We start from the raw sequence: 25,060 nt of genomic DNA, 5'->3' as shown, positions 1-25,060 counted from the left end.
GACATCAACTGTACACCCTGAAAAGATGGATCACTAAGGTTCAGTCAATAACTGTACATTTGGTATGATTATAAAGAAATCACGTGTAAGATCTTTAAAAACTCTTTGGACCTCATACCTCATGCTCAGCCAAAATCCCTTGCTTTAAAGTAGTCCTATTTTCTCCCATCTGCAGATAATGAAAACTGAACAGTAGACCCTTTCAGATTCAAACAGTGTGAATGTATAACTTTTGTTTTAGTATCCTGATTCATTAAGTAATTAACTATCCCACCTCCAAGGCTATTTTTAGAAAAATAGTAACTGCAACTTCTGGGACAAGAGATCTTTTAAATATACCTGACTTCTTTTTCTAAATTATGTCAAGTTCTAAAAGAGGTTATCTCTTGCTTACCTCTAGTTTCTAAATTCTTGAAATATGTGATCACAGATGTGGTAACATGTCTTGCTACCAAATGAATTTCATTTGGACCCAGTTCATGATCAGCAAAAGCAATGACTTCAACTTCCTTCAGGGTCCTTATCTCTGGGCACATCTTATTTTCCCATCTTTCCAATAAAGAGAAATCTTCCCTGCTGGCTTCAGGTTTTTTGTTTTCTTCTTCAGGTATAGAGCTGATTCTTTTATCCCACATTCTAAGCAAAGTTTTCTCCTCATTCTTTTGTCCTCCAGAAATTACAGACAAAGGGTTTTTCTTTGACATGAAAAACGGTTTCATGGTTTCCCTGCTTTCATTTTTGTGTGGTTGACTTGGAAAGCCATAGCTTGACAGCACAGTATTGACGATGCTTTCTGCAGCTAAACATATTCTGAGTGGAGAAACAGTTGTCTGAATTTGGTTTGGCGGAACAACTAGTTTTAGGGTGTCATAATGAAACACTCTTGGATTTTCACCTTTTCCCAGTTCTATGAATGACATGACTTGCTTTAATGCTGCCTCTGTGGATTCATTCGCTTTCTTAAACAGTTTTTGTAAGACACTGCCTTCAGGGAGAGAGCTATTTCCTTTCATGGTTTGATCAAAATGGCCAAAGTTAGACTCCTTTCTGCTGAAGTCTTGTACTTTGTTGCTAGAGCATGATGACGTATTTTCTGAATCAGGCTTTTCCATTGGCTCTGAACTTTTAACTGTATCTTCTACACAGGCTCTGGCATATGAGGGTACATTTGATGAAGCCCTATACTTTTTTTTCATATCTTCTGAATAAAACACCAAACTGGGTACACTGATTTGTGGAGGATTATTCCCCAAACTAGCTTCCTTTAACTTTGATGTGGGCATTTTCATACCAGTTGCTAATTCAACGTGATTAACAATGTAGGTATTTTCCACTCCTTGGAACAAACTTTTCTTTGGAAGGTTTTTGATCAGAGACTCATTGAAATGAGTACACTGGTCCATCAGTGTGCCAATGATCTCACTTGCTACAATGTTCTCTTTCAATATGCCAATTGGACATGGTTCCACTTGGCTTATTTCTTTGTCTAGCTTGTTCTTAATTATACCAAGCATGTCACTGATGATACTAACAGCATATGTAAGTAATTCTGAATGGAATGAATGAACCTGTAGAAGGGTATTCTGTACATTTTCCTTGGAAATAGTACTTGACTTGGATTCATCAGAAAACTTGTTCAGTGGTTGTAATTTTGGCAACATTTGTTTACTTAATTGTCTCTGTTGGACAGAAAAAATGTTTTCTATAGGTGTTTTCACTATTTCAGAAAACTCATATTTAGAGATATGTTTAAACTGCAAGTCTACAAATGACTCTAACATGTTTAAAACTCTTTCAACAATTTTTTGAACAACTTGGTTGCTAGAGCCCAAAGAAATTTGGTCTTTTTTCTTCATACTATAGATTGGCACACTGCCATGGATGTCCTCAGTTGGGAAATCATATTTATTTTTAGTAGTAATGTGTTCCTTCCTACTTGCTAGAGTTTCTTGACTGTCTGGGGTGGGTATCTGGGACAAAAAGCACAGCTGCAATTTTTCAAATAGCATTTCAACAATTTCCCTTCCAAACATATTAATTTGTGCTTTGGTGTCTTCAGCTCTAGCAGAAGCCCCTTTAAAATGATTATGGAGCCTGCTTTCACAATCCTCAAGATATGCCAAATTTAAAAGTGAAAGAGAATATTCTAATTCCTTTGCTTTTATTGAAATTTCAGTCAAAACATTTTCAGCTATGTTCAATAGCTTACATTTTTCATTTTCCATGTCACTTGATTCTGCCTGCCATTTGTCAAACATTTTCTTAAAAATACCTTCTTTAGGAAAAATCTGTTCTAGCTGTGAAGAAACATTTTCCAAGTAAAAACATGCTTGTGGTTTGGCAATCGACCCTTCACCTATATTTCCCTGTGAAAGCTTGAGATCATCCAGATGTGAACATTTGATCGGATAAACCATATTGTGGTTATTTGTAGCATATAATTCTTGTAAAACTCTATTAACTATTTTATTTGCTGCCATGATTTGATCAGATGGTAGAGCTGTAACATTTACCATTGCTCTAGTTTGCTTCACCGTTTCAAATTCTTTCACAACTGTTTCCAGGATATTACTTATTATATCCTTGGCATATATTTTTAGTTCTGAAGTGGGCAATTTCATTTCTAGTAGGTTTTTGGCATCTCCTTTTGATAGGATGTGTGACAGCCCAGTGGCAGACTTGGATCGACTGTCTTTTGGAGTCTTCTCGCCAGGACCTAACTTGGTCTTGCTTTTGGCCTTAGCACCACTAGGTCCTAGTTGCAGTTTTGTTCTAAATTTAGGCAAAGGAGTAACTTTTGATCTTGTTTTTAAACTTGTTTTAAAACCTGGCTGAGGGCCACCCTTAGGGCTCACTTTAGAACTGTGTGGACTTAGAGGTTGTAACTCATCAGAACAACTTTCAGGGGATAAAGTCTCTTCTAGATGAAGTGAGGCAAAATCTGTGATCTTACTGAGAACGATTTGGACTAAATCCTTTCCCACTTGCAATGGTGAATATTGCAAAAAAGTGTTGTCCAGTAGAGAGACATTTTGACTGCCTGCATAAGAATAAACCTGTGGTATTATATATCTAGTGGGATTACTTCCTTTTCCTGCTTGTTTAGCTTCTCTGACACATGATGGTTTCTTGGGTAAGGTATCACTGTTGTCAGATGCTTCTACTTTTTTATTACTTTCATATAATGATGTCACAACTACAGAGTACATTTTATCCAAAATACTTTCAACTATATCATTTGCTGTACTGTTAATATGTGATTGCGTCATATTTGATGTTTTACTTTTAGAATTAGCTATAAAGTGAGGGATTTCATTAAATGAAGGCAAACGGCCTATGATTTCCATTATTCTTTGATACACTTCATTTAAAACTTGTTCCACTGCACTGACTAATGCAGTTTTTCCTTTTTGTTTTGATTTTCCATTTCTCATAAATATTTCTTCCAAAACAATTCTCTGGCTTTCCTTTTCTAATGCCATTTGGTTTTGTTCTAATGGGTACTTTGGAAACAGAGAGAGTTTGGTGTTTTTTTCTTGCTCTCTTTGTCCCAGCAATATTTCATTTGACACATTTAGTTGTGAAAATAAGTTAGGATTGTCTTTTGAGTAAAAACTAATTTCCTTGACAGATCTTTTGTTGTGTAAAATCTTTAAGATACTGTTGACAATTTCACTCACAGTGATGTTTTCTTGGAATGAAATATTGTTTGGATATGGATAAGTCTTTTGGATTTCTAGGTCTAAGTCATTTTTAATAAGCTTCAAAATGGCTCTGGCGATGATGTCAGCATATTCCTTAAGACTAGCTTGTGATAGATGAATTGTGGATCCAAGTTTTTCTCTGTAACTGGCAAAAGTGGAATCTGCAAGCTCTTGGCTGAGAATAGTTTCAGTTGATATTTTCAGGACATCCACATTTGATTCCACTTGGCTTGACTCATGAAAGATGCTGTCATCTTGTTTACAATTTTCCAGTTCCGAGCTAACAAATGACTTTTCTTTAGGCTGGAAAACAAGAGTAATTAATGAATCTATTCTTTCTGTGGCAAAAGATTCTAACCGATTGAAAATAGTTTCAGTAATGAAGTTAGCATTTTCCTCACATGTGTCAGGAGCAAATTTCTTGGTGTCTTCTCTCTCTACTACAGTTATCTGACTATCGTCAGCACAGACTAATTTCAGATTTCTTGAAGATGGGAAACACCCTGTTTTTCCTTCACTTTTTGACCCTGTAAGAGGAGGCTGTTGACAGTCTGCTTTTGGAAACATATCGCAAAATGTGAGGGGCAATCTTGCAGCAGTAGAATTCTTTGGATTTATGCCAAGCATGATGGCAGAACTGAGATTATGAAGAACAATATCCACTATATCATTGGATATCAAAATGACATCTGACTTAGGAACTGAAAGTTTTGGAATAATCTTATTTGCACCCTCAATGAACATTTCAGAATTTGCTTGGAAATGTTTACCAGTTAGGCTACCTTTCAGAGCGTGTGTGGCAAGTGAGAGATTATTCTGATACAACGTTTTTTCATAAATATCACATAAGATACCTTCAATAGTATCTTGCATTTTAAACTGAAGTACTTTTCGATATTTGGTCTTATTAAACAGCTTTTCAATAATACCTTCTTGCTGATCTGAATCAACTTCTTTGTGAGAATTGTTTTTGTCATATTTGCCTTTAGATGATACAATATCTAACACTGTGTTCACAATCTGACTTGCAATACTTTCAGAAACCACAATGTTATGAGTTACAAAAGGACTTTCCCTTTCTTTATCCAACTCATGTTTGATTCCTTGTAAAATTTTTCTGGCAACTTCTGTTGCATATATATTTAATTTATTCAAAGGGAGTTGACACAATGAGTTGGTCTTTTCCGAAGTAATATGATCCATTGAGCAACATAAAAATTGATCATCAGAATATGAATCTTTGGCTGATAATGCTTTGCTTAATGCACTCTCATCCTGCTGAATAGATAAAGCCACTGGAACTGTGAAGTTGATTTGGGGACAAAAGAGAGATTTTACTTTGGAAGTAGCGAAAGTTTCTAAATTTGTTAAGATTGCCTGCACAATATCTTCAACTACATTTACTTTGGCCTGTTTGTCAACATTGAATGTGGACTGAAGAGTACATGGTTTCTTGTCCAGCACAGTAACAGAGGGCCTTCCTCCATAGGTGTGTTCATGAAAAGAAATATTTGCTGAAAAAGTGACGGTTTTATACCTATTTTTACTTGCATTTCTCTCTGTCATAGCAGCTGAATAAAGTTTATGAAATACAGTTCTAACAACATCATCTGCCACTATGGTTACATCTGCTTCAGATACCAAAGGACCCATCATTTTATCTATAAATTGAACAGATGTTTGAGCAATTGGCTCATCAACATTGTGAGAGATGCCACTTAAATGAGAGTGGGAGAGAGAAAGCACATTTAATTGATTGACCAAAGCATTTTGAAAAATTTCATTCAAAATATTTCTTATAATAGGAACGATTGGAGATTTCTGTGTTTCTTTGAGTTTCACTTCAATTTTGTTTAAGGTTCTTTCTAGAAACCATTGTTTCAGAGAATCTGATTTAGCTTCTCTTAGCGATGTTCTCTCTCCAATGAATTCTCTCTCTGTATGTGCAGCATCTTCTAGAAATGAATCTGATTCAGCTCCTCCAGGGAGAAGATTTCCATACGTTGGCCTGTATCGATAAGTTTCAACGTCTCTCTCTTCAGATTCAGTTTCATTAAACATATCTGAGGATACTGCATCTAAAATTAAATTGACTATATTCTTAAGCATTTGTTTCTCAGGTGATGGGGTTTTTACACTCGTCCTCAAATCTAATGAGTTCATATTTAATTCTGTTTGAATAGCTTTCAAAATAGTACTTGATACCTTCTTTGCATTCATGTATAAAGCAGATTTCAATAGTTCTTCGTGTGTGTCTGTGAAAACACTGAGACTTTCACATTCCAAATCCATCGTATTGCTTTTTTTATTTCCATCATTAATAGAACCCAGAGTTTCTAAATTTCCATTGGCAAACCCTTCCAGTTTAGCAAAAACCATATTAAGAATATCTGCAGCCACAGCCTTCAGTTTATTTGGATGTGTTTCTTTTAAGCTTCCTGTTTTGGAAGACACAGGAGCAACAGTTTTTGCCTTGCTTTTAGTCACCTCTTTATTACCCCCCTGAATCATCCTGGAAACTATGCTGGAGATGATGTCAGTGCATTTGGTCATTTCCTCAATAATTGAAGCAAATGATAGGCTGTCAATATCAAGAGACTCTGAGACAGCTTTAAATCCAGAACTTGCAAAACTGGTATCCATGTCAACATCACATAATTTTGCGAGTATATATTCCAAAATTGTTTTGGAAGTGAGCTGAATATTAGACTGCAATTCAGTAGCCGTTTGCTGATTCTCATTCATCTTCTCTCTGTTGAGCTTACTGCAAGATGGCTGACAGTGAGGATGGGCTCCTATGAGCTTGCATAACATTTCAGACACTGTTTCCCCAATACTATCTAATACTTGCAATCTGGCATTCTCTTTGAGATCTTTTTCATTAAAGACACTGTGGAGAGCACACGGAGTAGCTAAATATTTGGCAAAAGATTTTTTATCCTGCCTACTTGGCAAAATGTTTTGTTTACCAACATTGTCAGTTCCATATGAAATTGTGGACCTTGACTTATCAGAAGAGAGTGAAATATTGCTTTGATCTGAATATTCACTTGATAAAATTTCACAAATACAAGTTAGTAATGGAGACGCCATAATGTCATCATTGAGATTTGGGACAAAAGAGTCTGAGTTATCAGTGTCAGCAAAAACTCCTTTACCTTTAAGGGATTTGGTATGGTCTATTTCCCCAAGATTGAGGTTTTTCTTATTGAGTTCCAGTTCATTCTGAATAGCATGCAAAACAATGTTTACCACTTTAGTTGTGTAAGTGCTAAGTTGAGATTGTAATGAAGATTGCTCTGCAGGTGAAGGTTTGAAGCACATTGGCAATTTTGAACAAATGAGTAACTTCAGCCTTTCAAAAATTGTGTTAATGATCTTATCAGTAATGTCATCTATAGGTTGAGGTTCGCTTTCTTCAGATTTTAACAGGGAAGGCTTTTGAGGATCTACATTGACTGAAGATAAGCATTTCATTTTATTTTCACTGTCAAACCATAGTTTTAATGGCTTTTTATTTGGTGCTTCTTTGACCATGTGGGGAGTGTCAGAACTATCTAGAGAAGTTTGATGAACTGATGGTGAAACGGAACTTCTGGTGATTTGGGGATTGCAGCTTGATGCCTTATGAAGTATATTTAACACAGCATCTGTTATTTCTTGAGCCACTGTAGTAATTTCTGACACAGAGAACATCTGGTCCATCCATTCTTGATGTGACAGTCCTTGAGGTTTTTCTGAAACAAGAACTGAAGCTTCCTTGCCAGTTTTACTGTCTAAGTGACCAGGGGGAACAGAAGATATGTCCTTGAGCATTTCTGTTAAAATACTTTTAACTACATTTTCTGAAGCCTTTTGTATTTGATGCTTTTGATCTTGGCTGAAAATCAAAATGTCTCTATTCAAACAGGGTTTTTCCTTTAAAATTTCTTTATTAGTAAAAGATAGTAGCTTAGTCTCTAATCCCCCATGACAAAATGCAACTTTGCTTCTTCCAGAAGCAGGCTTTGTAGGTGGTCTGCTATTTCTTTTGTATTCAAAACAAGTGTTTCCTTTTGTAAACCAATGCTCAGGAACCTGCTCTTGTGATTTTGCTTTTTCCTCTTTGAAAGATGAATCAAGTACATTTTCCACAATTTTGTCTATTTCTTCACTATCATCTTCAGAATAAAGGACCATGCCAGGAACATTGACAGGTGGAAATGGTCTTCCCGACCTAGGACCATTAGATAATCTAGTACCAGTGAGTCTGTACTTTTCTTCAATGTCAGAAGGATTTCTCAGTCTAGAGTGTTTACATTTCTGAACATCAGCTTTTACTGGCTTCTGATGTAGCTGAGTGAAGATTTCATCGAGTAGCTGAAGGAGTACTACTGTTTCTTCAGATGCAATAAGTCTCTCATTTTTAAGTTCACTTTGTACATATCCTAGTATAGTGCTGATCGCTTCCTCTATTTGGCCAACCAAAGAAGACTTGGAAAAAATATTTGATATTAAATTTTGTATTTCTTCCTTAACAATTAAATTAGCTGTATCAGGTTCAGAACTACACTTCTTTTTGTCGGCTTTTGGATCTATCATATGTTGCTGATGGGAAAGTTTAGTTGCATCTTCAAGATGGGGAAGTTCACTTTGCTTACAAGAAGCAAGAGTCACCAGCTTCTCCAAAATGCCATACACCATATCCTCTGCAATATCACACATGGGATCCAAAGGCAGTGAAGTCTCTAAAGGTTTTCCATTTGATGGAGTGAGATCTTTTCCAGTGGATGTTAAGTTTGGTTTGATGTCGACTGACAAATCCTCTTGCGAAAACATCTCAACACATTTTTTCTCAACAGCAGACTGTAGCTTCTCAAGCATATTTTCCACAATCTCTGAAGCTACTGAACAGATATCAACATTGGAGAGCAAGTCTCCTTTTTCAGGCTGACTTTGGTCAACAAAAACTTCAGCAGTAACAGAAGAAATAGAGGGAATGGCTTGTGTTAAATCAGACATTATTTCTTGAAAAATGCTTTCTAAAATCAATTCAGTTTCCCCTTTTAAGTGACACTTAAAGTTAACAAAAACATTCTTTAAATTCTTCACTTCATTCATCGCTTTTGCTTTTTGACTAGATAACAGTGGACTCTCTAAGCCAACTGTTTCAGTGGTAGCATCCTTAGATTTTTTTGTGCCTGTTTCAAATGATGCTAAAAGGTGACTGTCAGATTTACAGCTTCTGAGCTTAGGGTATCCATATGTCAAGCTGGTTTTATTATATTTGAGTTTAGATGTTATACTCTGTTCTTCCATGTGATATGTTTTTCCCACAACTGTTCTTTCCACATGGGCAGGGGGTGGTTTCAAAGGTGTCGTTGGTCGTCTTACTGATATGTCAACTGCAAATGCACAGGGCTCTCCCTGAAATGTTTTAGTTGTTGCAGATGTGTAGCTTCCATATGTAAGCTCTTCACTGCATGTGCTACAGAAACTCGAACTATCTGAAGAAAGGACAGAGTCATCAGACACTGGGTGTGCATTATTTCGCAACCTTTCTTCATACTTTGTTATGGCTGGGTATAATATACTAGTCACTGTAGCCACAACCCAAGTCATTATATTCTGAATTATGCTATTCAGTTCTTCAGAAGTTACCTGGAAAAGAGGCAAGCAGGAATGAAAAGAAAATCATGTAACAGCTTACTCTATACTGGGACAGAGGGTAACATTAAATTTTTTATATTAAACAGTACATAGCTGTATATCATCTTGGTTATAAAGAGAACATAGTAAAGAATCTATTTAGAATTTCAGATTAATGTCGTTTGTTTATTCTTTTTTTTTTTTTTTTTTTTAAAGATTTTTTTTATTTTTTCCTTTTTCTCCCCAAAGCCCCCCGGTACATAGTTGTGTATTCTTCGTTGTGGGTTCCTCTAGTTGTGGCATGTGGGACGCTGCTTCAGCGTGGTCTGACGAGCAGTGCCATGTCCGCGCCCAGGATTCGAACCGACGAAACACTGGGCCGCCTGCAGCGGAGCGCGCAAACTTAACCACTCAGCCACGGGGCCAGCCCCTCGTTTGTTTATTCTTTACTACAGTAAACTATTTTTTTATGTTTCCATTTCATTCACATTCCCTGAGAAGCTTTTTTTTTGACCCTCCAACATTTATTACTGGGATAAATGACTTTTGGGTAAAAAAAGGAAAAAAAAAATCACCAAATTGCTGTCTAAGCACATAACATGCAAGTATGCTGTCAGGAAGAAACATAGTGTATATGACCCTATGTTTTATTTTAAATATGCCACACTATTTCTAAGAAAGTATTTCTCAAAACAGAAGCAGTCAAAACATTTGGGTGCCTTCAGGGGCATCTGTCTAGCTAAGACATGAGGATGGAAAATAAGCCACCTCTCCTCCTCATTTCTTGCTGCAGGGGTGAGCCTGCTATCTATATATATGGAAATGACTATAGCTCATTGTTAAGAATTATTGGATAGGCAACAAAAAAAGTTAATGCTTTACGAAGACTGAATGGCTCTGTATCCAAAGAAAGGGTATCAGTGCAAATTGTCTTAGATAGGAAGGCTGAGAAAAGATGGTGCTGTGAAGGAACAAATTAGTTCAGATAGAAAATAAGGGACAAACTTGAACTGGGCGTCAAAGAGTCAGGAGGGCTGAGCAAGGGTAGGAAAGTTGAGGAATTCCTCATTGTGAGCTGGAAATAAAAACCTAGGGACCAGATTTAGGTGACCATTTCCTTAGTGGTCAATGGTGCTGTCGTAGATTAAATTGGACCAAGAGTAGAAAACAGAGTGCATCTATAGAATTCTATACATCTCTACTTACTTACTGAAAATATATTTGGGGCTTGCAAAGATCTTTTTGCCTATAATAAACTAGTAGTCTGTTTTTAAGCTGTTATTACTCAAGACATAAAGGCTATAAACACAAGCGACTGACAGCAAAGCCTGAAAGGCTAGATATAGGCACCAGGGTAAACAACAGGATTCCTGTAATGGGGCTGTTTGCACCCACAATATTGCTTTAAGTTAGATGAAATTATTCATGCTTCAGGCCAACATTCAAAGAAAAGTTAACACCTATGTTGTATTCTGTGAATGGAATATTCTCTCCTGACTCATTTGAGAGTATTTGGGGGCACCCCGGGGAAAGCCATTTTATTCTGCTCTAATCCCCAATCTCCTAATATATTTTTTCACTTATCATACAGACAATGGCTAGTAGTTTGAAAAACATTTTTTGGATGACAGTGTATGTGGTATAATAGTTGCCTTATTAATCACATCTTTAATCAAATATTTTATGAATAAAACCACAATTTTAACAGGGAAAGTAATTGTTCTAATCTACTACAACACATATAAACTAAGACATTCAATATACATTATTTTCTTATTACCAGAGATAATAAAGAACAGACCTACATTATTACTCAGGCGAGGTATGAGAACGAATTTCCAACCTTGATGTATGAGAGCTATTCCTAAAGTTTTCTATGTAGTGAATGTGGTAAATAGAATCTAGTTTTTAGTTGCTTTCCCTTATAATATTAAACAGAAATACTCCCTTGAATCAAAGCTTTTGTATTTGCTACATGGTCTATGAATTGAGCAGGAATACATGTGAAAAAGTATGTCAGAATATATGTTGTTCTGCACCCCTTTCCCTTTCCTGACTGGCCTGACTAGATTCAGAGTTGGCCCTTATAAATATACCCTCTTGTCTGTCTGTTCTAATTCCCAGCTTGTACCTTTTTATATAACTTCTTAGGTGTCCAGGTCCCTTCCCACAAAAATGGCTAGAGACAGACCCAAGCATCTCACTCCACTGGCCAAGTCTGCAAAGCCATGTTGCTTAATGGTTTCCCATGGCAGAATGGGTTTGTGGTATTTGATGCTGTTCTTATGGTTGCTAGTTCCCTTAATGCCTCCCCCTGTTCTATCCCCATGAGACCCCTTCCTAAAGGGTCAACACTATCTTTTGATGAGAACTTTAGACCAATGAAAAAACTAAGAAGTAACTGAAAGTACATTTTAAAGAAGAAAGAAAGGACGAACAGGGAGACTGACATATCAATAGATGATTACTCATTATTTGATTCAGATTATTTTCTGTTATGACACATCAGAAAGTACCATTAATATGCTGCTTTATCAATGGATTTTATGATACATACTTTTTCTTGCAAGCAATTTTGTAGGAGGTCCTGTTGTCTGTAAAGTCAAGAGAGGTTGATCATTTAGTTATGACTTAGGGTCAAGAATTTATGTAACTTTTTCCAAAACTTCTAATCATTGAATCAGCTTCTTCTCTTTCTATCTGAGAGTTTTTCTACAGAACTCAAAAGGAAGAATAAACTTTTTTTCTCCAGTCCCCACCCCCCCCCCCCCCCCCCCCATTTCTCCTCCTTCTTCAACATTGGCCCATATGCTTTATTACTCAGAGGAGTAGAATTGTAGCTGCAGCATGAAAAATATATCTATCTGAAAATTCTACTTCTGACCTACCTTAGCCATGCCTGCTTTGTGGTTCTCTGTGGCAGGACACAGAATTGGAGGGAGAGTGTAGGCTAGTCCTTTCTGTCTACTAAAAGGCACCATGAGGTGACAAGACATCTGAGCAGAGTTGTCTGATAATCCTTTACTTACCCAAATCCCATAGTCCCACCCACACTCTCATCACTGAGTAGGACAGGAATATGTGGACGATTATTCAATAACTGGGTTAAAATCATAGGTTTCTTGCCATATTCAATACCAATTTAGATGTAGTCCGTTTCTATGTATGACGATATTATTCTGTCATGTGTTCTAATGAGAATTTTTTATCATCACACATTACTTAAATCAAAAATAGAATGCTCTGAATTGTAACAAATTAAAGGACAACTCAATAATAAAAATTATAGAATAGGAAAACAAAACAAAATAAGATCTAAGACTGTAGATCTGATTTATTTTCATATATTTCAGCTATATGTTTATTTTCATATATTTCAACATGGGCCCTTTGTTTAACTTCTTACTTTCTTGAAAGAAAATTGACCGTCCTTTTTCTTTTTTTCTGGTCCTGTTCTTTACATTATAAAATTTAATTTTTCTCGAAGTCTAAAATTCAAATATGACAAACAGCAAGACTGAGAATTATATCCTAAATCTTGGCAGAAAAAGAAAACTTCACTGGTTTCAGCTCAGAAATTGGGCTTGGTAGCAACAGTCCATACTTAGACTAGTACCTTTTTGCAATATGGAGCCTGGAGCATGAAAGCTGATAGCAGTGACATCTTCTCTATCTTTTGGCCTCATTTATTTTTTGAGAATCTGGTTTCTTAGGTTAACCTAAGTATAGTATTTTTCTTTTAGATATTCTGCAAACTAACTGCCCCAGATTCATTTTTCTATTCTCTTCACACTATGCTGTAGGCGCCAAATGGAATTGAAGGAGTCCGAGGTATTAATTGATGCCTGTCCCCACAGGCTTTCTGCTCCAAAGGCATGTACGTAGATTCAAACAAAGAGCAAAGACCTAGGATTAAATTAACCAAATAACAGAGACAGCTTCAATGAAGACCACTAAAAAACAACAGTATAACCAGATAAAGGGTGACATCAGTGAAAATGACATTCCACAGAGTGTTTATTCAAAAGAAAAGGCTGATCTAGGTAAGAACAGTGAACTTTGTGATGTTTTAACCACCCCTATTTCCATTCCCTTTCCCCAGCTCCATGATATCCTTGACAACACCTCACAATCATAAGGGCAGTTTTGTTCATTGTGGTATCTAACATTGAGCATTATGCTTTGAAGGTTGATAAACAAATTCCCATTTACAGTCTTCCAGATCTGGGCCTACTCTCTAATCCAAAATGAAGTCTTTGTGTAGGCCACTAATGGACTTCTGGAACTGGTTCCTAATCTCTTGCCTTCAGTTTTCCTCCTATGTTCCTGTCACAGTTATACATTATGTATTGCTAATTTGATCATAAATTCCCCCCTCCAAACTATCAGAGAGTCACTGAATAAATAAACTACAAATTTCTGACCACAGTTTGCAGGGCAGCAGACTTGCCTTCTCCATTCTGTCACTCCTTACATATTCCATCCCAATAATACAGATTTATCATCTAAGTGCAATGCTTAATTATTGCAGCTCTGTTTGCCCCCACTGCTATTATATTTGCTTTGTCTTCATTCTCTCAGTCATGAATTTCCATGTGTATTTTATAAACCTTTCTGTAAATGTTTTGTATTAACATTAGAAAAAACAGAACTAAGCAAAAGAGGAGAGGGACGAGAGATGAGCTGGATGATAGAACAGATGTGATGATTCTACAGTAAAGTTATGAAATCCGGAGTTAAATCAGAACAAGAATGCAACCTGTGTGTGATGGGCAGAGTCAGATCAGAAACTACTGTTAGCTGTATTTTGTTTGTACTCTGACTTGATGTTAGGCTGGGTGGGTACAGCTAAAAGTCTTTTATTCCTGTCAATTTGGATGGGAGTGGTGAAGAAGCTGCAGGTCATGCACAGAGTTATTCATCTTAGCTGAGATAAGATTTTTAATGAAAGGGTATCCAAAGTACTCGCTATAAAAGATTCAAGTGACTTTGTAGTTCTGTAATTTAGGTGGGGGAAATGAAGAGGAATGAATTAAGACTTTATTATGCGCCTCCTCTAACCTTTTTTATGAAGAGGCGGGATTTATATTTTTAATAAATAAAAATATATTTATTCAATAAATAAAATAAAAATGGTCATTTTGTACACGATTGTCATTCTTCCACCTGGTTCTATTGTTTTAACTTGGACTAGTCAGTTTCCTTCCTTCTGTATCTACTACAGTGCTGTGTATCCTGTGAACTCTCAGTAAGTCAGTCAAACTGACATCCATCAGTCCTCAAGTCAAGATCCTTCCTCCAACGAAGCTTGGTCTGAATATGTCAACACCACTTGCTACCATACATGACTTAACATTACCCAACCATTTCCATAGGAATTTGGGGATTGTAATGTGTATCCTGGCCCTTATTTGGCTTATTGAGTTTTTTAAAAGATGATGGTGTTGGGTCTAAAATAATAATCTGTCTCCTCTAAAGTTGAGAAAACCATACATAAACACTAACAGAAGAGGTGGCCACCAAGGTTTGAGGAATGAAAATCCCTGAGGCCCCCAAAATTTCTTCTTCAAAGACTTGTAATTTCCATCATTAGAGATTATTATTGGATTATACTGCAAACACCCTTTAGGAGAGGAACAACTGATTACATTATTAATACTTACAGTAAATTAACTTACCATCCTTAGGAAGCCAACAATCTCAGAAGGCCTAAGCAATGGTGAATATTTCAAAGGGGAGAAAGGCGAAGGGACAAGTCCAGATCCTAGAAAGCTACCTGAAGAGGAGAGGTCACGGTAGGATATACGTGAAAGTGTCATGAAGACGGAATATAGGGGAAGAGTAGAGTCACAGGTGGGGATAAGGAAATGGGGAAGGAAGAGCAAGGACATTCACTTTGTCTTCCTTACAGTTTAAGCTTAGCGCTGAGAGTTTGCAAAAGACAGAAGTTTCAGTGAATCCAAGTAGAACTACAAGAATGGAGGATTCCATGTAATCATTTGCTTTTGAATAGCACTCATATAATTATTAAAATATTAATTTATAATTACACATTAATCTTCTTAGATACTTACGTATTTGAGAAAACACGAGAAGTGAAAATATTCTGGCCTCTGACACGAGACTGAGGTCCTATTTATCAGAAAATGAAAATTATAATTAGTTTGTATCCTTCCCCAGCAACTTGTAAAATGGTAATTAATATCCTCTAGTAGGTGTTTATTCTCTGTTGTCATTGTCTTGTTTAAAAAAGCCTCCAGAGACGCCACAACAAAGTCCAAATTCCTTACCAAGGCATAAAATATACCATATGATCTGATGTTCTTACCTACCTCTCTAGTGTCTTCTCTGGCTAGTCTTCCATATGTATTCTATGGTCCAGAGACCATACAATTTCCTAAGTGTATCATGTTTTCCATGCCTCTGGGCCCTTGTTTTTGCCATTTCCTTTGCCGGGAGCACTCTATGCCTTCTTTTAACTTCGCATCTTTTAGGTCTCATTCCACGTGTGTTAACTCCTCTAGAAAGCCTTCCTTAAAACTTGCCTAGGTAAATAAATATCCTTCTCTAGTGCTTCTAAAGCATTCTACACATTTCTATTATAAAATTCATTATGCTATATTGTAATTAAATGTTTAGTCTTCTGTCTCCTTGACTATGATATAAATTTACCACTATATCCTCAGCACTTAATTAATGTATAGGAAATATTAAATAACATTTATTTTTGAATACATTATTTAATTAAGCTGTTTCCTCAATACTTATTCATTGATTTGTCTGCCGTTAATCTCTTCCCACTCAAATATCGTCTAGCTTGCTTTGTGTGTAATCTAGCAAGATTCCATTACTGGATTTTAGTCAACACTTTGGATACAGATGACGCAGGAACATATATGCAGAACATCTCTACAGGCATACTGGATTGGTGTATATGAATTATGCAAATACGTAAATGAATAAAAATTTTAGACAAAACGAATGCCCTGGTTACAGAAAGTAGTATTAGTAATTAGAGCCAGTTCAAAATGAAGTTCAAATGGCAACTCCTGTTTCTCCCAAAAAATGAGTAACGAATAGGTACCAATGATGTGTATAGAAACTCCTACTTAAATTCTATGAAACTGAAGTAGTCTGGGTTAGAGTATATGTTCTTATTCATTCTGCTATACTGCCTTTGAAAGATCTGATCTGTATAGATAGGACATATGATAACTTTATGCCAATAAATTTGAAAATTTAGATGAACAGAATAAATTTAGCATTATTGAAATTGAGCAATGCATGAAGTAAGCGAGAATTTCAACAAAGAAAGAGAAAATACTAAAAAGTACTAAACAGAAATCATAGAGCTGAAGAATTAGTTGTATTTCATTAGAGCATCAATAAATAAAAAATGAAATTTTAAAAGATATTCTTTAAAGTATAATAAAAAATCATATTCCTAGGAATAAATCTATTGAAAAATATTCAAGATACACAACACTATAAATATTGTTGAGAGAAATTAAAGGAAATTTAAATATCATGTCCTTGGATTGGAAGACATAATACTTTAAAGATGTCAATTCTCCTGAAATTGATCTCTAGATTAATGGCATTCCAATCCCAGTAAGAATTTATTTATTTTTTGCTTGAGGATCATTCACCCAGAGCTAACATCTGTGCCAGTCTTCCTCTATTTTGTATGTGAATTGCTGCCACAGCGTGGCTGCCAAAAAATGGTACAGATCCGCGCCCAGGAACTGAACCCAAGCCTCCAAAGTGGAGCATGCTGAACTCAACCATTAATCCATGGAGCTGGACCCCCAGTAAGGATTTTTTGGCATTCAACAAGCTCATTTTAAAATTTATATGGAAAGCCAAGACACTCTACTTGCTCTACTGGATATTAAGATTTATTAAAAGACTTTTGTAATTAAGACAGTGTAGTACTGGCTTAATAATAAGATGATGAGGAAGTGCACAAACATACACAAATGGATATACAAACTAAACCATAATATCAGATTTCAAGAAAATAATAGTACTTGGGGAGGAGAGAGAAAATATTGATTGGGAGTGGGTATAATGAGGGCTTCTGTAAGATTTCCAATGTTAGATTTGTTGATCTATGTAGTGGTTTCAGGGGTGTTTTCCTTTGTGATAATTCATTTAGCTGTATGTTATTTTGTGGTTTTTTTCTGACTGTATGTTTTACTTGCATTTTAAACATATACAAAAGTATACTATGACAAGCATGGTTTATTTCTGAAATGGAAAGATAATACATGATGGAATCTATTGATATAATCCTTATAAATTAAAGGAGAAAAAATCATATGATTATATCAATAGGTGCTGGAAAAGGCTTTACATAAAATTCATAATTTCATTACATAAAATTAAATTCATAATTTCAATAAATGTTAGTTGAAAGTATGAATTAACAGATTGCATGATTTACTCAGTAGCTCTTGCTGATATCTACCTGATTCACAGAGGTAGCTTGGTCTCCTGTTTGGTCTTTCATTCCAATCAGCATTAATCTCCTTCTATATAATTAAAACAACAAAACAAACACTCTGAAGGGACTTTTTTCCCCCAGCAGTTGAACATCAACTATTATTTATATACTCAAAATACAGAAATTTAAGATTTTGAGAACTTCTCTTATATGTCAATTTGTAAGAAAGGCACATATTTTGTGATGTTTATATTACATCTATTATTCACAGAATTCAAAAATTCATATTGTATCATAGGAGTTACACAAGATCACCCACACATTTGGTGATTTGCTAAGACTCACAGGACTCAGAATATAACTGTATTCACATTTAAGATTTACCACAGTAAAAGGATATATACACTATAGGATAAGTAAGGGGAAAAGATACAGGCTGAATCTGGAAAAATCCATGCACAGTCTTCCTTATGCTCTCTCTGTCCTGTAAGAAGACACACTGGTGCATGCTCTTTTTTCCAACAACAAAAAAATGCATTAACATGTGTGCCAGGTTTCTGCCTAGGGAAATCCATTAGAAACTCAGCACTCAAGATTTTCACTGAAGGCTGGTCATGAAGACACACTCTCTCGGTGCATACTAAAATTCCAGCCTCTCGAAAGGAAATCAGATGTTTAGCAAAAATCATATTGTTTGCAAAGTCCAGGTAGAGTGTACCACCCATTCAGTTAGGGAAATGTCCATATGAGTTAGGGAATGTTAGAAAAGGCAACTTCTCAAACACTAGCAAAATGCCAACCTGTCAAGCAGGCTCTTCTAAAGGCAGCAGTCTTGAGCCTGTTATATTAACTCTCTTCCGTACAATAATATTCACTAGTATCCTAAAATTAAGTATCTGTGGAGTGCACTAATTAGTAAGGACGTTAATCAACTCAATGGGACAGAAGAATAGGTGTTTTTTTTAACAAAACTAACAGTAGGAGAAAAGTTTAAGTAGAGCAGGAATGCAGAGAACAGGTTCTCTGAATACACAGGGATGTGGCTCTCTAGACTTGTCCAAGAACTCAACCTGCTCAGGGAGGTAAATCCAGTGCAACAAACTTCTTTTTTCCCCAGGTCAGGGAGCTGAATACAGGCCACCAGGAATACATTTTCTGACAATGGTAGGCTGTGTACAACATGTTGGAAACAGGATGGAATACTTATCATAATAAAATGCTCATGCTATTTCTTATAATAGATCAGATACTTGTGGACATTTGATACTCATTTGAGATCTATATGGATGGCAAATTTAATAATACATACATTACCCAAAAAAGGTCAATAATAAAATTTAGACACTGTTTTTAAAGGAGTTTTTTGTTTTGTTTTTTAGTAAAATACAAAAGTCTTTGAAATCTGCTGGGCAATATGAGGACCTTAAATGTCAAAGTTGTTAAATTTCTTTTTCTGACTCTTAGCATACTTAATATGGATATTGACAAAGTAGAACACTGAACTGTAAAATGTTTACTTATAATAAAACAACTACAGAGAAGCATATTATGGTAAACATTAATTTTAGGAGTTATGCATAATGTAGTCTATCAATTATTATGCATTAGAGAACATGGAAAATGATGCCACTTCCACTCTAATCAAGTAGAATTCATTTGGAAAGAATTCAGTAAATTCCCAGTTTATTTAAATCTCTTTTAAACCATGTCAACTGTTTATTACAGTTGAACCAGTTAACACTGTGCTACTAATGGAATGAAAGATGTGCTTTTGACTCCTATGATAACAAGTTGGCATCCCACAGAGAAAAAAATCTATGTTACATCCAGAAGCCATATCCTGAATCTTTGCTAGTAACTTTCCAATGGCTGCCTCTGAACAATTCATCAGTACTAGTCAAAGCCCAATCAAAGAAGCACAATTTGATACTCCCTCTGAAGGGGGCAGACGTACTATGAACTATCATGTTGTAGCCTATATTTAGGAAAACTGTCCTAGGCTTATTAAAATTTTATTATGGTATGATTAATTTCAGGGGATAAAGCTATTCAGTATGGTCACTTTATGAATGAAATTTTTTTACACAGATTATGATCATAAGATTCATTCTGTATGCATTAGGGACAAAAGAAATAGTATATACCTCATCTTTTGGAGGATCCAAATAAGATTGGGAAGGTCTGTGAAAATTTCTTGTGGGCGAAGTTTGAGCTGAAATAATTGAATCTCGAGCTGAGATGTACATAGCTCCTAGAGAAAGAAAGATACTTTTAAATGTGAGAAGATAATATTGCTGGAACAAGGGTGAATGTTAACGAATAGATTGATCCAATGTTCCTCTGCTGAGTTGCCACAATCACTGGGTTACCACGATCAAGGATTTAAAGGAAGCATCTCCAAGAATAACCTGACCTTTTCTGATGTTCACTGCCTACAAATTTCCAGTGGTTCACCATTGCCCTTAGGGACAAGTCTGTGACCCTTAATCTCTGATCCTAACTTATTTAATATTATGCCAGATGAATCCCTGTAACTAACCACAGACCACTGCCAGAATTAACTGTGTGCATTTCATTCACTCCACAACAAAAAACCCTCATGACTTGAACAGGGGAATAACCAAAGCTATTGTTTTAGGAAGACTGCTTTCACACAAAATGTATCATGGACTGAAAAGAGGAAAAAGAAGGGGCTGGCCCAGTGATATGGTGGTTACGTTCACATGCTCTGCTTTGGGAGCCCAGAGTTCGCAGGTTTGGATCCCAGCCGCAGACCTAGCAGAGCTTGTCAAACCACGCAGTGGTGGCATCCCAAATGAAATAGAGGAAGATTTGGCGCAAATGTTAGCTCAATGACAATCTTCCTCAAGCCAAGAAAAAAAAAAACAAGGAAGCTTGGCAACAGATGTTAGCTCAGGGCCAATCTTAAAAAAGAGGAAAAAAGAGATTGGAGGAACGTTACTAAAATAGTCAAGGATGGAGGAAACAAGGGCAGGAGCTGTGAGAATGGAAAAGAAGAGAGGGCAAGATAAATTAAGGAGGTAGATTAGAAAGAAAGTGGCAACTTTGGGATGCAAAATAGGAGAAAGAAGAAGAGTCAAAGATAACTCAGGTTTTACACCTGGGTAAAAACAGAAGGATCGGGAAGATGATGAATTTGATTTTGTATTGAATTTAAGGTGGTCACTGGCCACTGGATGGGGGTGTCTAGTATTTTTTGTGTGCATATGTAGGATGTGCATGGAAGTATTTTTATTGACCTCCAGAAATCTAACAAGGCACAGAAAACCTTAGCTAATGTATATTCCACTCAAGGTTAAGATGGGAAATATTGTTTGTGGGAAATTGATGGCAGTGGAGTATGGGGACCTTCCTGGGGACAGTTCTCTGTACTGTAACATACTGAACCACAGTATGTAAGTAACTTGCTCTGCCTATGACTATAAACAGCCACAGCAGGGAAACTAACTTTTCTACACTTTGCAGATTTCAAAAGCCATACTCGTCAATCAACCACTCAACTATAGGGGCTAATTATAATATCTATGTTCACAAACAATTTTATACCATGCTTTATTTTCCAAACTAACCATGTTTTCTACAATCAGGTAAAACAAATAACTTGAAAAACTATATTATTATAACAATTATGTACTTAACAAATAACAGAACAATTAAGATTATTTTTCATTTTCTTACCTCTATCATCAAGACTTGACTTTTTAGTTACCACTCCATCTTTCTACACGGTACAATGTTAAAGAGAAAAACAGTCATTAGTAACTGTACCTCTGAAAGAGATTTTGCCTTCTATCAATCAACCAAATTAATGCAGACTTTTTTCCCCTTTATACCCTCTCTCTCACATGAAAATTGTCTCAGGGACAATACATATTACCAACCTCCTAAGATACCTTCCACAGAGGTCTCAAATTTAACTAGTTCAAAACTGAGTTCAATATGTGGCAATGTACAAAGTCGTTCCTCTTCTAGTATTCCATATTTCGCATAAAGGCATTGTAATCAATTCAACGATTAGTTTTAAAAAGTTTAAAGTCATTCAATTTGTTTCAGGTAAATATAACCCAACCCATTCTCATCCAATCTAATGCTTGAGGAACACATTGCTTAGACTCAAAATAAAATTTTTCATCCCAAGCTCTCATTTTATTGTAATAGCATTTTTCTGTGTCTGTCCCACTAGACAATGATTCCTCAAGAGGAGTGATTATGTCTTATTCATCTTTGTATCCTGTGTGACCCAGCTTCCTCATTTTCCCTTCCTTCTGGCTTAGCACAGGGCTTGGCCACCAGTAGATGCTCAATAGATACTAGCTATTATTATCATTATAATTGCTAAATGTTTGTTTGGATTAGTTTCCACTAAATTACATAGTAAATTTAGCACAAAGGTAACTCAACACTTTCAGAGAAAGGAATCAGGTCTCCTGAATAGACCCTAACGTCCCTAACCAATCAGTACCATTCTAGTGGAGGAGATAAGTCACAGAAGTGAAAGTTATCCAGATAAATTAATAATCACCAAACAAAAGTTTGAGACATACTTTCATACCTTTTGTTCAGTACCATTATCTTGTACATATGGCTGACAAACATTTGAAGCTGAAATTTTGACCACATTCTTTGAATTACTTAGGGATCCATAAATGGCATTTGCTGCAGGTTCTAAAAGTAAATGAAAGAGCAACACTATAGTTATTTTGTTTTTCACAACTTATTGAACTATAATTGAAGTACAATAAACTACTTATTTAAATTGAATGGTTTTATCAATTTAAAAATATATCTACATCTGTGAAACCATCACTGTAATCAAAATATGATTTGCAATACCCCTAAGTTTTCTCATCTACCTTTGTAATCTATCCATTTCTCTCCTCCCAACCCCTGTCAACACTGCTCTGCATCTCTCACAAAAGATTAGTTTGAATTTCCCAGAATTTTATGTAAATGGAATAACTGCATATGTACTCTTTTTTTGCCTGGCTTCTTTCATTCAATATAGTGTTGTGACATATTTTAATAATTTGTTCCTTTTTATTTCTGAGAAGTATTCCACTGCATGGATATGTCACAATTTTTTTATCCACTCACCTGTTGAGTTGTTTCGTTTTGGCCTCTTACAAAGAAACATTTATAAACTTTCATGCAAAAGTCTTTGTGTGGACATATTTCTTACTTTCCGTTGGGTTAAGTTCCTAGTAGTGGAATGACAAGGTCATATGGTAGGTATATGTTTAAGTTTTGAGAGATGCGAACTGTTTTCCAAAGTGGTTGTACCATTTTACATACCATTCAGCACTACACCAGAGTTTCAGTTCTTCCACATCCTTGTCAACACTTAGTAAGCAGAAGAAAGTAAACAGTAAAGATCAAGTGAAAATCAAGTGGATAGAAAAACAAGAGAGGAAATAATGAAACTAATACGCGACTCTTGGAGAAGTTCAATAGAAGTGATAAGACAGACTGATCAGGAAAAAGAGAAGACACAAATTTCTAGCATCAGGAAAATTAGAGATAACAGCACAACAGAGTCTACACATAATACTAAAAATAATAATAAAGGAATATTATAAAATGTGTGGCAATAAATTTAAAATCTAATACACAAGGGACAAATTCCTTGAAAAATGCAAGCCAACAAATCTCCTTCATAAATAAACAGATAACATGAAGAAACTGATATCTATTAAGAAAACTGAATATGTAGTTGAAAACATTTCCACAAGGAAAACTGCAGTCTCAAATGACTTCACTTCTGAATTACACTAAATATCTAAGCAAGAAATTACACTAATTCTACACAAACTCTTCCAGAAAATTGAAGAGGAGTGAACTCCTCTCCCAACTCATCCTGATCCCAGGGTCACTCTGATACCAAAATCATTACAAAACGTTACAAGAAAAGAAAACCTCAGTCAATATCCCCCATGGAAAAAGATGCATAAATTATAAATAAAATAAATCGAATCTAACAATATATAATAAAGATAATGCATAGTAATCAGGTGAGGTTTATCCCAAGAATGCAGAGTTGGTTTAACAATCAAAATAAGTCAAAATAATTCATTAAATTAAGAAAAAACAGGAGAAAATTTAGATGATTATCTCAAAGATGCAGGAGGGAATGTGCTAAAATTCAACATCCATCCATGATAAAACCTCTTAGTAAACTAGGAATATGACAGTATGTCCTTCTTCTGATAAAAGCTGCCTTCAAGTTCTAAAGCTAATATTCTAACTTATATTAATCACTTTCCCTTAAGTTTTGGAACAAGCTTAGGATGTACACAATCACCATTTTGTTCAACACTGTCCGGGAGGTCCTAGCCAGCAAGAAAAAGAAATGAAAAGTGAAGCCAAATAAAATCTCAGCAGACTATGTTGTAGAAATTGGAAAGCTAATTCTAAAATTTCTATGGAAATGCAAAGGCCCTAGAATAATCAAGTCAACCCAGAAAAACAACAAATGTTGAAGAATTAAAACTTCCAAATTTCAAGACATTATAAAGCTACAGTAATTAAGAGAATACTGTATTCAGATAGGGACAGACACATAGATCAAAAAACAAGAGAATGTCCAGAAATAGGTCCATCTATATATGATAACTTTATCTTTTCAAAGATGCCAATGAAACTCAATGGTGTTGAAGCAATTGAAATGTGTACAAGATAGGCTTAGATAATCTTGTCTTCCAAAATAGCAAGGAAACTATCAATAACTGCTAGGGTTACATCACAAAGAACTCATGAGTTATCATGAAGGGGTTACCACTGGCCAGAACTGTCACAATTTCAGCATTAATAAACACAATAACAGCAATGTATTGAAACACATCAAATTTATTGAAGTCCGTGAATCCATAATGACACAAAACAAAAGTAATTGCTCACTGTTGGAGGATGCTATTGAAACAATTTATGACTTCGAAAATTGATAAATGATGGTAAAATGTTGAGCATGAGTCTGCTTTTCCCAAGTATCCTGTACCACAACGTAACCAAGTGCAGTTGAGGGGAAGTTTCTTTTTATAGAAGTATTCTACCTAATCTATGAAGAAGGAATGATAGAATTAAAATATTCCAGTTTGGCAACCCCAATTAATTTATGGATCTAGGCTTTGAACATAAATGACTGCTAACATCACAAAGAGAAAGACAACAAGATATTATATACCTCCTGATGGAAAGACACATCACCACCTAGGAATCAGTCTTGCTAAAGAAATTGAAACTAAAAGTGTTTAGATCTAACTAATAC

At 35.6% G+C, this 25,060-nt stretch overlaps 1 protein-coding gene across 1 annotated transcript in view; it reads right to left on the bottom strand.

Annotated features, from left to right (window-relative positions):
- Positions 1–25,060, bottom strand: part of FSIP2 (fibrous sheath interacting protein 2) — an 86,310-nt gene that overhangs the window by 33,352 nt on the left and 27,898 nt on the right. The window contains exons 10-16 of the mRNA XM_046659863.1: positions 22,352–22,464; positions 21,478–21,520; positions 19,923–20,029; positions 17,803–17,866; positions 15,407–15,464; positions 11,890–11,926; positions 395–9,344 (exon numbers count right to left, since the gene is read on the bottom strand). Of these exons, the coding sequence (XP_046515819.1) occupies positions 395–9,344; positions 11,890–11,926; positions 15,407–15,464; positions 17,803–17,866; positions 19,923–20,029; positions 21,478–21,520; positions 22,352–22,464 (9,372 nt within the window). The remainder of the gene's footprint in view (positions 1–394; positions 9,345–11,889; positions 11,927–15,406; positions 15,465–17,802; positions 17,867–19,922; positions 20,030–21,477; positions 21,521–22,351; positions 22,465–25,060) is intronic.

This window comes from Equus quagga, chromosome 4 (genome assembly GCF_021613505.1).
Source record: "Equus quagga isolate Etosha38 chromosome 4, UCLA_HA_Equagga_1.0, whole genome shotgun sequence".
Lineage (NCBI taxonomy): Eukaryota > Metazoa > Chordata > Mammalia > Perissodactyla > Equidae > Equus > Equus quagga.
Note: the sequence above shows the minus strand (reverse complement) of the source record. Positions and strands in the feature narration are given on the sequence as shown.